At 33.8% G+C, this 18,200-nt stretch overlaps 1 protein-coding gene across 1 annotated transcript; it reads left to right on the forward strand.

Annotated features, from left to right (window-relative positions):
* The first annotated feature begins 8,381 nt into the window (after positions 1-8,381).
* LOC108340665 (NEDD8-activating enzyme E1 regulatory subunit AXR1) lies at positions 8,382-16,303 on the forward strand. Its single transcript, XM_017578182.2, has 15 exons — positions 8,382-8,641; positions 9,444-9,616; positions 9,695-9,858; positions 10,054-10,164; positions 10,493-10,572; positions 10,934-11,084; positions 11,161-11,254; positions 11,765-11,853; positions 12,114-12,187; positions 12,488-12,650; positions 14,179-14,264; positions 14,366-14,449; positions 14,558-14,738; positions 15,908-16,003; positions 16,076-16,303. Exons 1-14 carry the CDS (start codon positions 8,604-8,606, stop codon positions 15,989-15,991), a joined length of 1,572 nt encoding a protein of 523 aa, XP_017433671.1. The 5' UTR covers positions 8,382-8,603; the 3' UTR covers positions 15,992-16,003; positions 16,076-16,303.
* The last annotated feature ends 1,897 nt before the right edge of the window (positions 16,304-18,200 follow it).

Raw genomic sequence — 18,200 nt, forward strand, 5'->3', positions numbered from 1 at the left:
AGTCCATTTTGATTGGTTTTTCGTTTTAATTTCAAGTTTTATCTGCTTTTAGCTTTTGTTTTTTATTTCTTTTTGACTTGCCTTGTGGATAGTTCTTGTGCAATTGGTCTGGTGATTTGAGTGAATCATTTGATATGCTTGAATTGAATACAAAGCTGTTGTGCTTGCTCTTTATCCATGAGAATTGTTTTGAAAATCTGATTGAGATTATGCGGTTGAGCTTGTTGAACAGAGATTATGGTTGCTTGTATCTGTTGAGATAGATGCTTGTTTTTAATTGTGATTGATATTCTTGGCATGGTGTTTATCAAATTTTGGAACCCTGAGTAAACCTGTGAGATGTTGTGCCTCAGAGTTTATTACTGAATGCTATTACTTTGGAATCACAGTTGATTTTGCATGAGTTTCTCTATTTGAACTAGTTGCTTGCATGTTATAAATGATCAAGGCCATCTTGTTCTTCTACCTCTTCTACATTTTGAGCCTAAAAAGCCAATGCATAACCTTTGAACCTGAAGAAAACTTTCTCATTCCTGAAACATTAAGCTTATTGAAAAATCATTAACCTCCTTACCTTGAGTTGAGATGAACCTATTTGTTAGGTTGAGGAGAATGGTTTAAGTTTAGGGGAGTTCTTGTCATAAGGGAGCATTAAAACAATAAGTTGAGTTAAAAAGAAAGAAAAAGAAGAAAGAAGAAGAAAAACAAAAACTTGAATTCAATGAAAAAGAGTTGGGAGATAGGTTGAGAAGTGGTTTATTCAATGATTGGAGCAAAAGAGAGACTATGTATATCATGAATCAAATTGTTGGGTCTCTCAGCTTAAGGTACTTTGTTGTCCAGAAAAACCAAATTTTCTTCTGAGCCCAGCCACAATACAAGCCTCAAAAAGTCCTTGTGATGTAACTTGCTTGTGAATGTGTTTGATATTGTTGAAATGAAATGCAAAGTTGATTTGTGAAACACTGTGATAGTTGAGAGTACGACAAACATCCTTATACACCAATGTACTTGAGTGAAACACTTTCCTTGGTGAGGATTGGTTCCATGCATTCAATGAAAACATCTTGTCATTTTTGTTGATCTATAAATTGCATCTATCTTGTGATTGTGAATTGTTAGCACCATGATTGAAGTGAAGCTTGCTAAGACTGTAATGTCTCTTGAATATGATGTATAAGTTGAGCAAGCATGATTGATTTTGTTTATTTTGATTAAAATTGTATTTTCACTTGCTAGACCATTGCAGTTGAATTGTTCTTTAGGTTAAGTTATCTCTTGTTTTTCATGAGGACATGAAAAAGTTCAAGTTTGGGGGTGTGATAAGTGCCAAGAATTACATATCCTAAGCACTTATTTTAATCTCCTTTGATGCATTATGGAGTAAAATCTCATGAAAAGTTGTATAATATGTATATATTGTTGATTTTGTATCAATTTGAGTGTTTTTGTGTGTTTACTTTGCAACAGAATAACGATTGGAAAGAACTGGCGAGCACAAGACGCAGATGACGCAGAGTACGTTCGCTCAGCGAGAACGGACGCTCGCCCAGCGAGAACGAACGTTCGCCCAACGAACGGACGCTCGTCCAGCGAGACCAGCAAGTGGACGCTCGCCCAGCGAGAGGACGCACGCTCGCCCAGCGAGGACGCTCGTCCAGCGAGCGCTCACCCGTGATCAGCAAGTAGACGCTCGCCCAGCGAGAGGACGCTCGTCGACCAGCGAGGACGCTCATCCAGCGAGCAGTGGACGCTCGTCCAGCGAGGGCGCAAAAGTGGACGCTCGCTCAGCGCGCAGTGGACGCTCGCCCAGCGAGCGCGCGCGCCCAGCGAAAAATGACGCTCGCCCAGCGAGCTTGCACCAGTCGCCCAACGACCCGACCCTGTTCGCCCAGCGAAAAATCACTTACGACTTATCTCTTTAAGAACGCGAACCAGAGGCAGAGAAGGCAGTTTTTGGAGGGGGGAAACCCTCCCAGAGCTCAAGAACGAAGGTGTGGAGGCGCGAATTCACTGCAGGAGCTCATGGAGGCCGCTTGGGGCATGTGGAAGCATCTCTTTTCTCCTCCTTGGGTCTTCTTCTTCTCCCATCCACCATGTTTGTAAGCTTGAGGTTCTTCCATGGAAATGGAGAACCAGTTTCATTTTGTTAAGAATTGATGTAATTACTGAATTCTTGTGTATTTGAAGAATGATTTGATTATATGTATGCCTGCTCTGTTAATTTCTAGTATTCTTATTTCCGATGATTAAAGCATGCATGTGATGGAGACGTTCATGTCATGGACTAATTTTGGGTTTCATGGGTTATGGAGACGTAAGATGGAACCAGAACTGAAATAGGAGTCCTAGTGATTATTGGTTCTAGAGATGGAAGATGATCGCTTGTTGTCTTAAGATCCTAGTTCTTAATGCGGTTTCACTTGTTAGATTATCCAAGACATTGGGATTTGATAAGGAAAACCTAGACTTTTTCACCTAAGAGATTAGGGGTAAAGTGTTTTAGTGGATTGGCATTAGTAATTAATAGAGAGGAGATGAAACTTTGTATGCACAAGAGTGAAAGTGGTGAAATCTAATCTGAGCAAAGTCGTTCCATATCATTTGTGACCTTTTTCCATATCTTAGTGTCTTCACTACTAGAGTCCAAATTTGTAATTATGTATGAATTTATGTTTCTGCACTTGTTTTGTAAATGGATGTTATGTTCTGGAGTCTGGATGAGTTATTAATCGCACAATTCTTTAGTATTACGAGTCTCTTGGGAAAACGATACTTGGACTTACCATTTTATATTACTTGAAGCGATTCTGTACACTTGCCGAAATAATCGCCTAGCAATCATCCAAGTCGACCGACCATCCGACCGACCACCAAATCGAGTGGCCAACCACTAAGTCGACCATTCAGGCCGACCACCCCGGCCGACCGCATGGTTAGGTTATAAACGATAATAACTCATTAAGCCCCTAATGCAGTGTGATTGGACCGTCATTAGGCCAGCGAAAGGTAAAGCCCATTACCAACTAGTATAAATAAAGGTCTCAGCTATGACTTTACGAGCACGATGCACAATATACACGCATTACTTGCTTTTCCAACCGCTCGGTTACATTACTAACTTGAGTGTTGGAGTGCCTTTAACAGGTGCCCGCCTGCCCGGTTTGAAGAAAGAGGAGAGAGAACGAACAACATAACTTGGAGTACGAGGACGACTAGGGAGCCCGTCCGGTCTTCAACGAGCCCGTCCAGTCCTCAACACAATCTTGAGTACTTTGAGTATGGGACTTTAACTCTATGTCTGAAACTATATGTATTTTTTTTAAGTTAAATCCCAACATAGTATTGCAAATATTAAATGACATTGTTTAAAATGGTCAATTCTTTTTAGTATAGGAGAGAAAAAAATTTCATCAAACAAATGCAAGTAATAGACTCTGTTACACAAGTAACCAAATGGGTATGGTCCCTCTTTAAGTACTAAATACACATTATAGTTTATGATTCAAAAGACCAGTAATAAAATTATGAACTAATGTTGGCATCAACCTTTGTTGCTACTTATGGCATATTTCAAATCTGAATAAGGCGGAGTCTTTTTCTTTCTTTCTGCACCCATCAAATTTCTTTATGTATTTCATCAACTAGATTTTACTTTCTGGAATACACAATAGCATGATCCGTTAAGCTCTTTTGATGAATCACAAAATTATGGCCAATAAATAATGTCAAAACTTGAGAATGACTTATGTGATAGCATAAAATTCCCTAACATAGGCTTATTGCTTTTGAAACTTTGGAATCAATTTCTTAGATAAAAATATAATAGGATGAGAATCCTAACCGAGCACTACACTTATTCTTATTTTTTAATCATCTGTTTCTAAAGCAAATGACTTAGAAAAATCATGTAAAGCTAAAACATGTGCTTGAGTGATTGTTGTTTCCAATGCCACAAAAGCTCATGTAGCACACTCATTCCAATTGAAACTATCTTTCTTCAATAAATTTGTTAAGGGGCAGTAATCACTGCATAGCCCTTAATAAATCTTCTATAATAACATGTAAGGCCAAGAAAACCTCTTGTTTCAAATTTGGAGGACATTGCTATTGTAAAATAGCTTGCACATTTTCCTTGTCCATTGCCATACCAAGACCTGAAAACAGTATGTCCTAAATAATCGACTTGCTACAATCTAAAAGAACATTTAGATAGTTTGGCAAATATTCGAATATAGTTCCTGCAACACTATCTTAAGGTGTTGTAAATGAGCATACTATGAAGGACTAAAGAATAATATATCATGAAAAAATATAAGAAAAAATTTCCTCAACAAACCTCGAAAAATCTCATTCATTAAGCTTTGAAATGTGGTTGGGAGCATTGATGAGACTAAAAGGTACCACTATTCATTCATAGTGGTCTTGATGAGTTCGAAAAGCACTTTTAAATGTCTTCTTCATTAACTAATATTTGACGATAGCCACATCGAAGGTCCTTTAAAAAAGATTTTTGCACCATGGAGTTCATCAATCAACTCATTTACAGTAAGGATATGAAAACTACTTTTAATAGTTATAGCATTCAAAGCTCTATAATCAATGCAAAATCTCTAAGTGTGATCTTTATTGTTATATAGGCAGCTTCAAGCAATGGGTTAATCGGGGTTTAAAATATTTATTATTTAAGTGTTTAATAAAAATTATTGAGCAATCACATCCCTTTGAATATCAAGTTTGAGTTCTCCAACAAAGCAGTCTAATAATGCTTTTGAAGATATACCTTGAACTCAATTAGCTAAAGTAGTGAATTGAAGATAATAGTCATGTACAAAACTTGTTTATGTAAGTTTGAACAAGTTCGATTAAGAACACTCATGGTGATGGTCCAAACTTCATCTCTAAAGCTCGAATAAAGGTAATCATGAATGAAAAGAATCATGACGCGTCATCATTTGATACTAAGTTATGAATCATAACATGTTATTAAATTTCGAAACATATGTTTTTGGTGTAAATGAGGAGAAATTCTTTTTGTGTTATTATAATCATACTATATTAAATAGATGCAAACACTAGTAAGTATGGAATCATTTTGCTTTTTAAAAGTTTCAAAAACATTAAAGATGTTCAACGCAATGCTTAAACAATAATTTTGTTTTATTTTTCAAATTCTTCTCAAATGTTGTTAAGGTTGATGATTCTTTAAATTATTGAAATCAAATATGATATTAAATCATTACCAATGCATTTTAGTCTTCCATAAAGATCGTTATAGTGTTTCTTACTTAAATTTAAGCTTAGTCCTCATGTATAAACAAAATGAAAAGTAAGAGCATGTTTACTTCAACATTCAAATACTCCAATCCTCAAAATAATATGTGAAACTATCTTTGTATTAAATCTCTAATAGACACAAGTGTTTCTTATAATGGTAACACACGCTACAACACCTTTCAATCCTATCTTTATATGATAAGCTTATACTTAAAACAAATGATAACATAATGTCATTTGCATTTCATATTTCACTTGACTTATAGATGCAAATATTATGTTTTTGCATATAATATTCCTTCACTTGACTATAAAAAATATCTCACAAGAAACACTACATCAAAATATTTTTTTGAAGGAAGTGTAAAAATTATTTTGTGTTAACAATAGAATGTCAATGGAATGGGATGAGTATGAATAGTAGTTCCCCATATCCATATCCATCTCCATACTCTGTGTGGGTATCTGTTAAGTTAAGCAGGTATCTACATAAACTTTTAATATCTGGGAGTACATGCGAATATTTAAAAAAAAAAATCTAAAAATGTTTAACAAAATATTTTAACCATAAAAAATAGTTGTATAAAAGTATATAAAAAATTGTGTAGTTATTAAAATCTAAAAAAGATCTATATAAAAATTTACATATAAAACTGAATTTTAAACATTCTATAAAAGGTAACAACATCAAAAAAAATTCAAAAAAAAAATACAATACATCACAATCATTCATTATCACAAATTAATAAAGTTCAAAAAAAACTCAAATTCATACAGGTTCAAATAAAATTACAAAGGTAAATATTAAATCATATTCAACACAATAGAATTTTTTTAATTAATATTTGAATCAACAATTTACTTTATCTGATTAGTAGGTACGGGTACTACCGCGCCGTTAACATATGAGTATAAAAAATGTTCGTATTATTTATGAATATCCATTTATAATATCAATTTCTTATCTGTTATGAATTTTTCCTATGAATACTTGGGACTAAGGATTTTTTTAACATCCCTAGTTAACAACTTCTCAAAAAAGACAATCTCTAATATTTGCATAGATCAGCAAATTTTGTAGAGTTGTGACTTTTTATTATTATCTATACATGTCTTCAAAAATAAGTATACATTAAATTTGCATGAAAAACATTTAATGTGATGAGGGATAATATGAGTTGATACCTATTTAAAAAATATTTACAGTTTTTAAAAAACTTGTAGATATTTATAAATACTAATAGTTGTTCAAAAAAATATATTTCATAAATTTTAAAAATAAAATCTAAATAAAATTACAAAAAGTATAAAACATAATATAAATTAAATTTTTATTTTAATTAAATATAATAAAATATAAATTAATTTTTAATTTTAATTAAATTTAGCGTAATAAAGTATAAATTAAATTTTAATTTTAATGTTTGCAAATAACATTTATGCGCGGAGACAAACAATAGGATACCTATCGATATTAAAAATATACATTATCCGTTGATACTAATTATCTACTATTTTTAAAGGAATGTTTATGGATTCCAATACTTTTGTTATTCTTAAATTTAATACTTTTCTAATTTCACATGTATACAGAAGATTTATTTGTAGAAGAAAGGACACAATCCAACAATAGTATAAATCTAGCTCTTTCATAAAACATAATTACGTTTTCTAACTATATAGAAGAGAGTGAATCTTAAATTGTATTTGTTTTAAGATAATGTCTCTTTAATAAAATTATAGATTATAAAATGTTAAAATTATAGAATTATATAATTATATGTAGAATTATAGTATTATAAAATTATAAAATTACAAAATAAAAAAATTAGAAAATTGTAAAATTATAAAATTGTAAATTGTAAAATTATAAAATTAAAATTACAAAATTACAAAATTATAAAATTATAAAATTATAAAATTATAAATTATAAGATTTTATATAATTATAATATCATAAAATTGTAAAATTAAAAAATTCTAGAATTATAAATTTCTAGAATTATAAATTTCTATAATTGTGAAACTATAAAATTTTGAAACTATAAAACTTTGAAATTATAAAATTGTAAAATTATAGAATTTTAAATTATGAACGTGTAGAATTATAAAATTACTAAAATTGGAATAATTTTATAAAATTACTAAAATTGGAATAAAATTATGAAATTATAAATTTTAAAATCATACAAAATTATAAAATAAAAAATAAATAAAAAATCATGAAAGTGATGAGAAATCAAAAACATCAAATCATCCTATTAAAAATATCCAAAAGTGTTGTAATAAACTACAAAAAATTATGGATTAAATATGTTTTTAGTCCTTGAACTATTAAGCGATTTTGGGTTTCGTTCCTCTTCAAAAGGTTTGTTCATTTTCGTCCTCTTAGTTTGAAAACTCGTATTTTTAGTCCTTAAAAATCGACCGCGTTAAGTTTTCTGTGAGGTGACTAACAGTGAATCACATGTAATGCCAGCTTCCCTGATAACTATGTGTCACGTTGCTCTTTTTTTCTGACTGGTGGGATACTACGAGTGTATGAGAGGAGAAGAAAGGCAGGGAAGTGAGGCTAAACGATATTAACCATTAAAGGTCGAACGATAGCCAAACAGAGAGGAAAAGAGGCAAGGGGACGTGAGGCCGAACGGTGGGAAAAGAGAGACTGAACGGTATTAACCGTTAAAGGCCGAATGATTACAATTTTACCCGTTAGGAAGGAGCTTTACGTGGCACATACTTAATTTGATTAGAAAAAAAAACAACATGGCACATAGTAGTCAGGGAAGGTGGCATCATACGTGACGCCGTTTGCCACCTCACAAAACGTTCTTGATTTTTTAAGGACTAAAAATACGAGTTTCCAAACTAAGAGGACGAGAATGATTAAACCTTTTCAAAAAGGACGAAATCCAAAATCGCTTGATAGGTCATGTACTAATATCATATTTAATCTAAAATTTATTATAAACTTAAATTAAAATATTCAAATTTATTAGACTTAAAATATAATTAAGTGTTGTAATAATTAATAATTGTGATTAAATAAGTATACATACCTTACATTACATACCTTTCTTCTTCTGTTCTTGCATAATAAAAGAAAAGTGATTCAGAATCTGAGTATCTGTTGAACTTGAAATCGCACGACGTCGTCTCTTGAACGCGTGGCATCAAGTTTCCCTTTTCCACTCGACAGACTAAACTGAAACTGATACACTGCGTTCGTTGTAAGCAAAACAAACTACTACTCTCAAGTACCAAACAAATAGCAACTGAAAGAGTGAGAAAAAAAAGAGAGAAAAAACAAAGGTCTAAATTCAGCAATGGCAGAACCTAAGGTTAAGTACGATCGCCAACTCAGGTACTCTCGCCATTCTCTCATTTACCTAAATTTCCACTTCGCTTTAACCCAACCTTGTTCTTTTGAAAAACCTAGCGAATTCTATGGCGCGGAGAACTAATTTTTGGTATGAGTACGGATTCTCTTATTGTGGTATGCGTCAATTGATCCGCCTGTTAATTAGTTGAACGAGTGGAGTTTTTTGTTTTTTGTTTTTTTTTCAAGGTGTGTGAATTTGGGTGATGGTGTTACGGCTGAAGGTCCATTTGGTGTTTTTGTTTTGGTACGGTGTTAGGGGTTTGGTGATTTGATTAAATGTAGTGAACTATTGATGAACTCGAGTGGAGTTTGCTGTGTTTGGATAGATGCATCTTAGAATGGAGCTGCTTTTAATTTGCAAAAGGCAGAAACTAGTTGTCATTATGTTTAGTGAAATGCTTTGATGTTTAGTGGCAGGAAGAGAACTGTTTTTCTCATTCTTGTGCTTCCTTTGTTGTGAACTTTGTCTGTGTGCTTGTGTTTTATGTATTTAGATCTGAAATTAGAATCTTAAGGTAGTTTGGTTTGAGAAAAAGTATGTTGTTTCATTTTCTATTTTAAGTTTGTATACGAAATAATAGAAACTGAAAATAATAGAAAGTTTTTCACTCTTTCTTGTACATAAAAACAGGAAATGAAGTGAAAATATGGTGTCATTTTAGTAATTGAAGATTTAAATAGAAGATTGTGTTTGTCTTGCCAATTTCTATTAACTTCTTTGGGGCCAGTCTTGGAGACATCTCTTGATCTTCATCCATATTTCATTATTTATTTGAAAATGCAGAATATGGGGTGACCAAGGACAAGCAGCCCTCGAGAAATCTAGTATTTGCTTACTTAACTGTGGCCCAACGGGTTCTGAAACGCTGAAGAATCTTGTTCTTGGTGGGATTGGAAGCATCACTGTAGTTGATGGATCTAAAGTCGAAGAGGGTGACCTTGGAAACAATTTTTTGGGTACAGCAACTTGTTATTGTACACTGGTTATTGGTTTCTGAAACTCTCTTTGGTCTTATTTTATTCTCTTACTTGTAGTGGACGAATTAAGCCTTGGAAAGTCAAAGGCAAAATGTGTTTGCTCATTTCTTCAAGAGCTGAATGACGCAGTTAAAGCTAAGTTTGTAGAAGAGTCTCCTGAAACATTGATTGAGACCAATCCATCATTTTTTTCTCAATTTACTTTGGTTGTTGCCACTCAGGTATGCTACTATAATGCGTACATCTCCTATGAAATAAATAATTGGAGTTTGTATGCAAACATAATTGTTTGCCCATGTTCATAATTCCGATTTTTCGTGTAACTTTCTCATTGAAAGAAAGCTATCAATTCATCAATTGACAATATATCTTTATTATTCAATTAAAGGTAATTTTTCTCTTTGATAAACTTTCAGCTCGTGGAATATTCAATGATTAAGCTTGACCGAATCTGCAGGGAGGCAAATGTGATTTTGATCTTTGCTCGCTCCTATGGCCTTACAGGGTTTGTTCGAATTAGTGTGAAGGTAATTAAGTAAATGGACAATTTTAAATTCATTGTATTTTACAATGTTACAAGTTCAAGGAATGATATGACGCCTGGGGAAAATGAGATATTAATTTTATCACCAATTTAACTTTGATCTAATATTTGACTTGTCATAGAATTTAAAAAATATTGAATGTGGCCATTTGGAAAATGGTATTAAGAAGAGAAGGGAAATAATGACTGGGATTGCAATAGATTGACTGCAGTGAAATTTTGTTTTCTATTATTAAAGCATTTGTGTGTCTGTGAGCATCAACACAATTTGCGTGCTTTGGTTTAATAGCACTTTTTGTTGGATTTATTAGGAACATGATGTGATTGAGTCAAAGCCTGAACATTTCTTGGATGATCTACGTTTAAATAACCCTTGGCCTGAACTCAAGAGGTATAGAGTAGTTTTATCTTTCTTTTCGGCTAATTTTTTTCTATGCTAAGATAAGGGCAAGCCATGGCCCTTGGTGCAATGGTAAGGTTACTGCCGTATGACCAGGAGGTCATGAGCTCAAATTGTGGAAATAGCCTCTAGAGTCTCCAGTATTGGGGTGAAGGCTGTGTACATGTGCCCTTCCTGGACTCCACTAGGTTGGACCCTTGTGCACTGCTCATTTTATGTTCTTGTATAGTAAGATCTGGTTTTTCCTTCATCAATGTCACTAGTCCTGTCTACCTAAGTAATTCCCGAAAAGCTGAGACCATAGACATGTTCCCCAGTTTCACTTTAATTTTTATTTCGTGCTTATGCACAGATTTGCAGATGACATTGACTTGAATGTTCAAGATCCTGTGGTCCATAAGCACATACCATATGTTGTCATTCTTGTCAAGATGGCTGATGAGTGGGCAAAAAGCCATGGTGGTAGGCTTCCATCGACTAGAGAAGAAAAGAAGGAGTTCAAGGTTTGTTGTTTATCATTTAGTCTTTTATCTACTGTTGTTCTTGTTATATGATTAGCTTTGGATGTGAACTATGTAGGAGCTTCTTAAAGCTGGGATGGTTGCACAAGATGAGGATAATTATAAAGAGGCTATTGATTCATCATTCAAAGTATTTGCTCCCCGAGGAATTAGTAAGTAGATAATTTTAGATTGACTTATTTTAACTTTTTTCCTTTTTTAATCTTCATTTCAAGAATCTCTCTCTGTCCTTTTGTTTTATTGGATAAGGAGCATGATTATGGATTTTTTTTGAGAGCTTGTAGGTTTAAATTTGACAGGATGCTTGGAGGCGGGACGAGAATAAAACAAAAGAAAATTATTTAATTTTTTAAATTTCAAGTGTTCTATAATAAGGTTCCAAAAATCTGTATGTTGAGTTTTGCAATGAAGTTACCATAAACTTGTTTGTTGGAAAATTCTTCCGCTATGAAAAATGACAACTCCATACATTGCTTGCATGAAGAATGTGTCCTTACCAGTTAAGGGTGGTGTTATGTGAATTGCTTTTATTGTTTTCATTTTTTTCAATTAAAAAAAATTATTTTCATCTAAAACTAGAATACTTAGCTATTGTATGAACATTTACTTCTGCAGCCCAATAAAAAATATGATTTATTTTCTAATGTTGTGTACTTTCATAGGTATGGAGTTGCAACAGATACTAAATGATAGTGCTGCTGAAGTGGATTCTAATTCGTCAGATTTTTGGGTATTGGTGGCAGCTCTGAAGGTTGGTCCTTCTGTCATTGCAATACCGGCTTTGCTTCACTTGATGTGGAAAAAATCTTCTATATTTAAAATTATAATGTTTTTTATTGGATGGTAATTAGTTAGAACTTGTGAAATTGAAAGCTGGAGTAGTAACAGAAAGTTGTTACCTGTGAGTTTGTCGTAATTTACTGCTGTGAGACAACTGTTATTTGTGTGAGTGATCTTGATTGATTGCCTATACTTTGGTGATTTGATGGTACATTTCTCACCCTTTTGCAGGATTTCATTGCAAATGAAGGGGGCGGGGAGGCACCTCTTGAAGGATCTATACCGGATATGACTTCTTCCACTGAGTAATTAGCCAAAAACCTTACATATTTTCAGAGCAATTTTTATTTTCTCTAAAAAATAATGATCATTAGTGTTGAAAAATCATGATAGAATATTTACATTTATTTTATAGCAGTGTATGGGCAACAAGATCTCTTATTTAGAGGAAATAATATATCCTCTACTTTTTCTAATTAACATAATAAACTTACATAAATCAATTTCTGTGCTGTCTTCATGCATATAGTTTCAGCCAAATATCTCTGGTTCGTTCCTTTTGAACAGTTAGTTTATTTAACTGAGATATCTTGATGTTCCTGCAGGCAATATGTGAATTTGCAGAATATCTATCACGCCAAAGCTGAGGCTGATTTTCTTGTAATAGAACGTGTAGCGAGAGGTATATTGAAGAAGATTGGTAGAGATTCGAATAGCATTCCAAGGTCAACGATTAAAAGCTTCTGTAAAAATGCAAGAAAACTCAAAGTAAGCTTGTGAACTTTCAGATCAGATTCAATTTATATAGCTAATAATGATTGTGAATGATCTCCATATTTTTGAATGATGATTTGCTTCAATCTGTCTAGTTATCACATCACCGTCTTAAAAGGTCTTTGCTTATCTATATATAATGGACAATTGGCTAGTTTAAATAAACTTCATAACAAGCACTTTCTAGAGAGAAATATAAAATGAATCCAAGAAGTAAATTGACTATATTTCTCATGTCATATATAAGTTAAAATCAACTTATGTATTTTAACTTTTGCAGAGGCTTCCTTGTCTAACTTCTCTATAAGCACCTATTAATTTAAAGAGTTTGGCATTCTCTTCTTGGAATAGTCTTAACTATTGTGGATTTTACTTATGTGGTATACCTCACTGTCTTTTAACTCGCGATACCCTACTGTTTTCTTCTGGTGTTGCTAACGATTGCCTTAAGGGAACCAAGGGTGTATTAGTAACTTATTTTTGTGAACTATCCACTCCCTTAGTGGCTTAACCAATGTTCTGAAGGCATTTGTTAACCTACTGAACTTTAAATGAAATAAGATGATATATAACCTACACATGCTTTTTATTGTGCAATTTAGATTAAGCGAATGCTTCTAAGGAATTCTCCAAAGGGCTGCTTATTTGCTTTCATCCGTTTGCTGCAGTAATCTAATTTAGTTAGATTAAATTTTTTTAAGCTGGCTCAAAATGAATTAAGTATTAGTTAGGTTCTATTTAATTCCATCACTGCTCATTCTGGTTCCACTCAATGGCACCTTGGTGATTCTCTGATCCAATTTTCCTTACACTCTAAGAATGTGGCTATTTTTTTAAAAAAATTTGTAGCTCTGTAGAATGAACATTCAAAATTTTACACTATTGTTTATTTTCTTGGGACCAAAAAGATCGATTAAAAATTCCACCAAGTTCTTGTTAATGGTAGAGTATTATTTCTGTCATTATTGCTCTTAATGAATCATGGAAGTTGGGTATATTCTGTGTCTATGATTGCAAATGTTTATTTCTCCCTCAAAGCTTCTTTTCCCCCCCTTGTCTAGTATGTAGTGCAATTGTGTTATGAACCCCAAAATATTAAAGGCAGCAGATAAGGAAAAGAGGATTGTATTAAGTCAAGTGAGTATCAATACAATCGTTATTCCACTATTGCATAAAAGTGACAAAACAGAAATAGAAGGGAAATCTATCAGAGGGAAAGAAGGATTTCATGACAGAGAAAAATCCAGTAGTGGGAAGACGTTGCCAAGGATCATCCCTTCCTCTGCCCATCTCCTTTTCCTTTTATTTCCTTATTTTCTCTTCACCTTTAACAACTACTTTTTGATACAGTCACTCTTTTTTGTCACGTGGTTTGCATTCTTTGCCTCATTTTCCTTATCATTCGGATCTAATGCCATCTGACCATCTTGCTGAGTCACTGATTTTGAATTGCGTATGACAAATTGCACGATTGCAGATGCCTGCAAAGTCTTCTGTACAGATCTTAATTTTCATTTTGTAGGTTTGCAGGTACCGTCTAATTGAAGATGAGTTTAATGCTCCAAACTTACCTGATTTACAAAAGTACTTAACTGATGAGGATTCCAGGTTATGTTCATTTTATAAATTATGTTTCTGGATGGTTTTCATATTACAAATTAATCTGTGGAAATTTGTTTTTGCTGAAAAGCTGCTTTTTGTGTTTACAGCATTGCCATGGGAATTTATATTTTGCTTCGAGCGGCTGACCGGTTTTCTGCCAATTACAATAGTTTTCCCGGCCAATTTGACAGGTATTGATGCTTCACACTGTTCAGGGTCTAAAATCTCAATATTTTCCTGTTTTATAATGGAACTTAGTTTTGAGATTGGCTTTTGCTTATTCGTTGATTGTCGTGAAGTGCCATGGATGAGGATATACCTCGATTAAAGAGCACAGCAATCGGCTTACTCAATGATTTGGGATGCAATGGCACCACTTTGGCTGAGGACCTTATCAACGAGATGTGTCGCTTCGGTGCTGCAGAGCTTCATGCTGTTGCTGCTTTGGTTGGAGGAATTGCATCGCAAGAAGTGATCAAGGTTAGCTATTCTAGCTCATCCTGAAAAGTCTTGTTTGCAAGCTTTTTATCGTCTTGGGTTGTTTTCTTAGCCTGTAGTCAGAAAATTTTACATCCTCGTCTTGGTCCAGTCACATTTTATCTTCCATTAGCCGAAGCCATGGAAGTTAACACAGGAGACACTAAATACAAATTACATGCTTAAAAATAAGTCATATAAACTCGGCCTTTGTTGTATTTTTCCATCTTTTAAAATGATCCCCGCTTGAGCGAGGGAGGTTTTATAAAAAAAATTCTTTGTTCCAACACAATTCATCATAATGCATTCAATGGCCAATGATCATGGCCCGTCTTGGCCGGGTATTGTGTATCCATATTCAGATACAAAACCAGAAAGCAGTTCCTATTCACTGGATCCCAATTCATTATTTTATCAATTACCTGCTCCCGTATGCATAAAACCAAAATCCTAGGTGTTTTAAGAAAATAAAATGGAGTCCAAGAGTTACGATTGTGGATTTGGGCAATAACAGTGCAATAATTTTATAAAAGCTCTGGACTACACAAAATATATGGCCCACATTTATAGTGGATGAAGTTTCCTGTTGATATTATCAGAGTTTAGGTCCGGAAAGTTGTTAGTGAGCAGGTGACGATGATAATGGATTCATACGAGGGGATCCATGCCATACATATTGGGAATGAGGATATTTCTCATTAACCTCCTTTAAATAATGTATGTGAAGGTGAACGCTACTGAAAAACTAAGAAAATGAGGTGTAGTGGTTGGGAACCAATGTAAAAAGGTTTATACTGGAAGCTAGATATAGCTGTAGTATGATAGGTAAGTATTCCTCAACACATTCTCATACTCATTTAACTTAAGCATTGAACTATAGATATGGATAATCACCTTATTGCTGTTTGGACTTAACATGCTACAATGGTACGTAAGCGTCGAATAGTTATCCATTTTTGTGGAAAATCAGTTTTTCGATTAAACATTCCTCCCGATGCATTTGAATCGATGCTGTCGTTCACCGTATGATAATGGGATTTTGTAGTTTCAGGTAGTCATTGTCTTCCAAAATCGTCTTAAATGAATGTTCTAACAGCGGAAGTTAATTTTGTTTGTCCCGTTTAAGAATATTGTATTTGATTTGGGAATCATTTTATTTATGTTTCTGGCAGCTCATAACAAAGCAATTCGTACCAATGTCCGGAACCTACATATTCAACGGCATTGACCACAAATCACAGCTGTTGTCACTATAACTGCTTGTCATGGTAATAGTTGCTGTTTTCTTACTATTGTTCAATTTCGTATCCTCAACATAACTTTTAATGGTTCTGGCATAGATTTATATAAGAAGAAGATTTAAGGGCTTGATGGAGCGGACAATCGTTTATCCTTTAATCTTGTGCGCACTACCGAGGGCTTTTTTGCTCGTTAGGTGGACAAAAGTGGATTTTGTTTTATACACAAATTTTGTAACCGGATATGGATGTCAGACTAACATCAATATTGGAAGATATTTATTTGCAAAATTTAAGTGCTCTCCTAATGAAATGAATTATTCGCCTACATGTTATTTAAAGTGTCTTTTTAGCTGCAGCAGTAAGTATAATTGCCAGGTTGTCGAATTTTCATGCACAATACTAATTAAAACTTTGTATTCATCCGCTACAATCTGAAGCCCGAAGCCTTTTTTATTCATTCCTGCCAAAATAAATATATGAAAAATAGTAGATAAGAAAAGGGAGTCTATTGGAACAGAAGAAGAACATACTCATTCCTATATCACTAAACAAAATGGCAGATGTAACAATCCACCCGTAATCTAATTTTAATAGTATGTTTCAAGTTGCACTTAATTCTAATTTTAATAAGGTTTAATACATCATTTGGTCCATACTTTTGGGGGGTTTAGTTCAAAATGCTCCTACCTTTTGAAAAAGTTCAGTAAGATCCTATATTTTGTTTAAAAATGTTCAATTCGGTTCTTTTCGTGGACGTGGTTAAAAACATAACGGTGCTGATGCCACTGTGGCCAAATTTGAGTGAGGTGTTATGTTGGATGATTACGTAGTACTGTGAAGTGAAGTATGAGTTCTTTTATTAAAATAAAAGAAAATTTCAATCTAAAACTCTAACGTTTTAAGAACCCTAAAGTGGAAATTAGAATCATAAACCCTAAACTAGGGAAACATCCCCAATCTTTTTATGCATTTTTGCCTTCCTTCCTTCTTCACCAACATTGTGTCGTACATCGAACATGGCTAATCCTTTCACTTTTAACCCAGTGATCCATGGGTTTTCCTCTCTATATCGTGGGTTTCATAAAACCCCAATCTTGATCCATTTTCTGGTGCGCCGCCATGTTTTTTATCGTGGAGCTCTCACAAGCACTGGTAATCATTGAAAACATAATGATTTTTGGTTGCGTTTGAAGTGATGGTGGTTTTGATTCTGGTTTTCTTACAGATCTGGCGAGGCACTCTATTTCTTATTTTCCCTAAAAGAAGCTCCCTTATACATTCACAGCAGAGTCGTGGTCTACGATGGAGTCGTGGTGGCTGTCTTCGAAAAGCACTTGCGACAGTGGTACTTTCGTAATGAAGGGTCGTTCTTTCAACAACAATCACTCCGGACAACTTCGGGATGATTTACGATAGAGTCGCGATAGTGAAGCTCGTGAGTGACAATGCCTCAAACGCATCTTTCTTCTCAAGTGGTGGATTTGCACCAGTGGGGTTGCTTGCAACAAAGTGATGGAGATCCTAATGAACTAATCTGGTTTTGGGTATAGTGGCCTTCGTTGTTCTGATTTGGCCACATAATCATCCAAATCCGGTGGGGTTGCTTGCACCAACTCACTTTACTTCATAATGCCACATAATCATCCAACATAACACTTCACTCAGATTTGGCCACAGTAGCATCAGCCCCGTTATATTTTTAACGGCGTCCACGAAAAGGACTGAATTGAACATTTTTAAACAAAATATAGAGTCGTACTGACCTTTTTCAAAAGATAAGACCATTTTGAACCAAACCCCTAAAAAGCAGGACTAAATGATGCATTAAACCTTTTAATAATCATGTTTTATGGTGATATTTCTTTAGCTTGGATTCCGAACGTGATTATTGAATCATGAATAGTCATTCATTCATTCGCTACTATCTTTTATTACGTATCGGTTTTCCTCATATATAAAGAAAATCGTTTTATAAGGAAAGAAAAAAAAATGAAAATAAACGTTATATTCAGTCAATATACTTTCTACTTTAATTTTAAAGTTTGTAAAGTAGAAAATGGGATTTTGTTTTTCAAATAAAAGGGGCGGACCCTTTTCAATGCTTTAGCCGCTGATGGGCTTTGAATGGCTAAATATGGTTCTTTCTCTTCGAATTTATGGGCTTTTCAATGGTTTTTCATTTAATCGCTCAAGGCGTTTAAATGCAGGTTATGCTCGGTAAACA

Source organism: Vigna angularis, chromosome 5 (assembly GCF_016808095.1).
Source record: "Vigna angularis cultivar LongXiaoDou No.4 chromosome 5, ASM1680809v1, whole genome shotgun sequence".
Classification (NCBI taxonomy): Eukaryota; Viridiplantae; Streptophyta; class Magnoliopsida; order Fabales; family Fabaceae; genus Vigna; species Vigna angularis.

What these genes read in the sequence shown, in the direction of transcription:
- LOC108340665 (XM_017578182.2), top strand. Translation starts at nt 8,604, where the DNA reads ATGGCAGAACCTAAGGTTAAGTACGATCGCCAACTCAG. An exon ending in ATTTGCTCCCCGAGGAATTA is followed by an intron (nt 11,255 to 11,764) that starts GTAAGTAGATAA and finishes GTACTTTCATAG; the next exon opens with GTATGGAGTTGCAACAGATA. An exon ending in TATTGGTGGCAGCTCTGAAG is followed by an intron (nt 11,854 to 12,113) that starts GTTGGTCCTTCT and finishes ACCCTTTTGCAG; the next exon opens with GATTTCATTGCAAATGAAGG.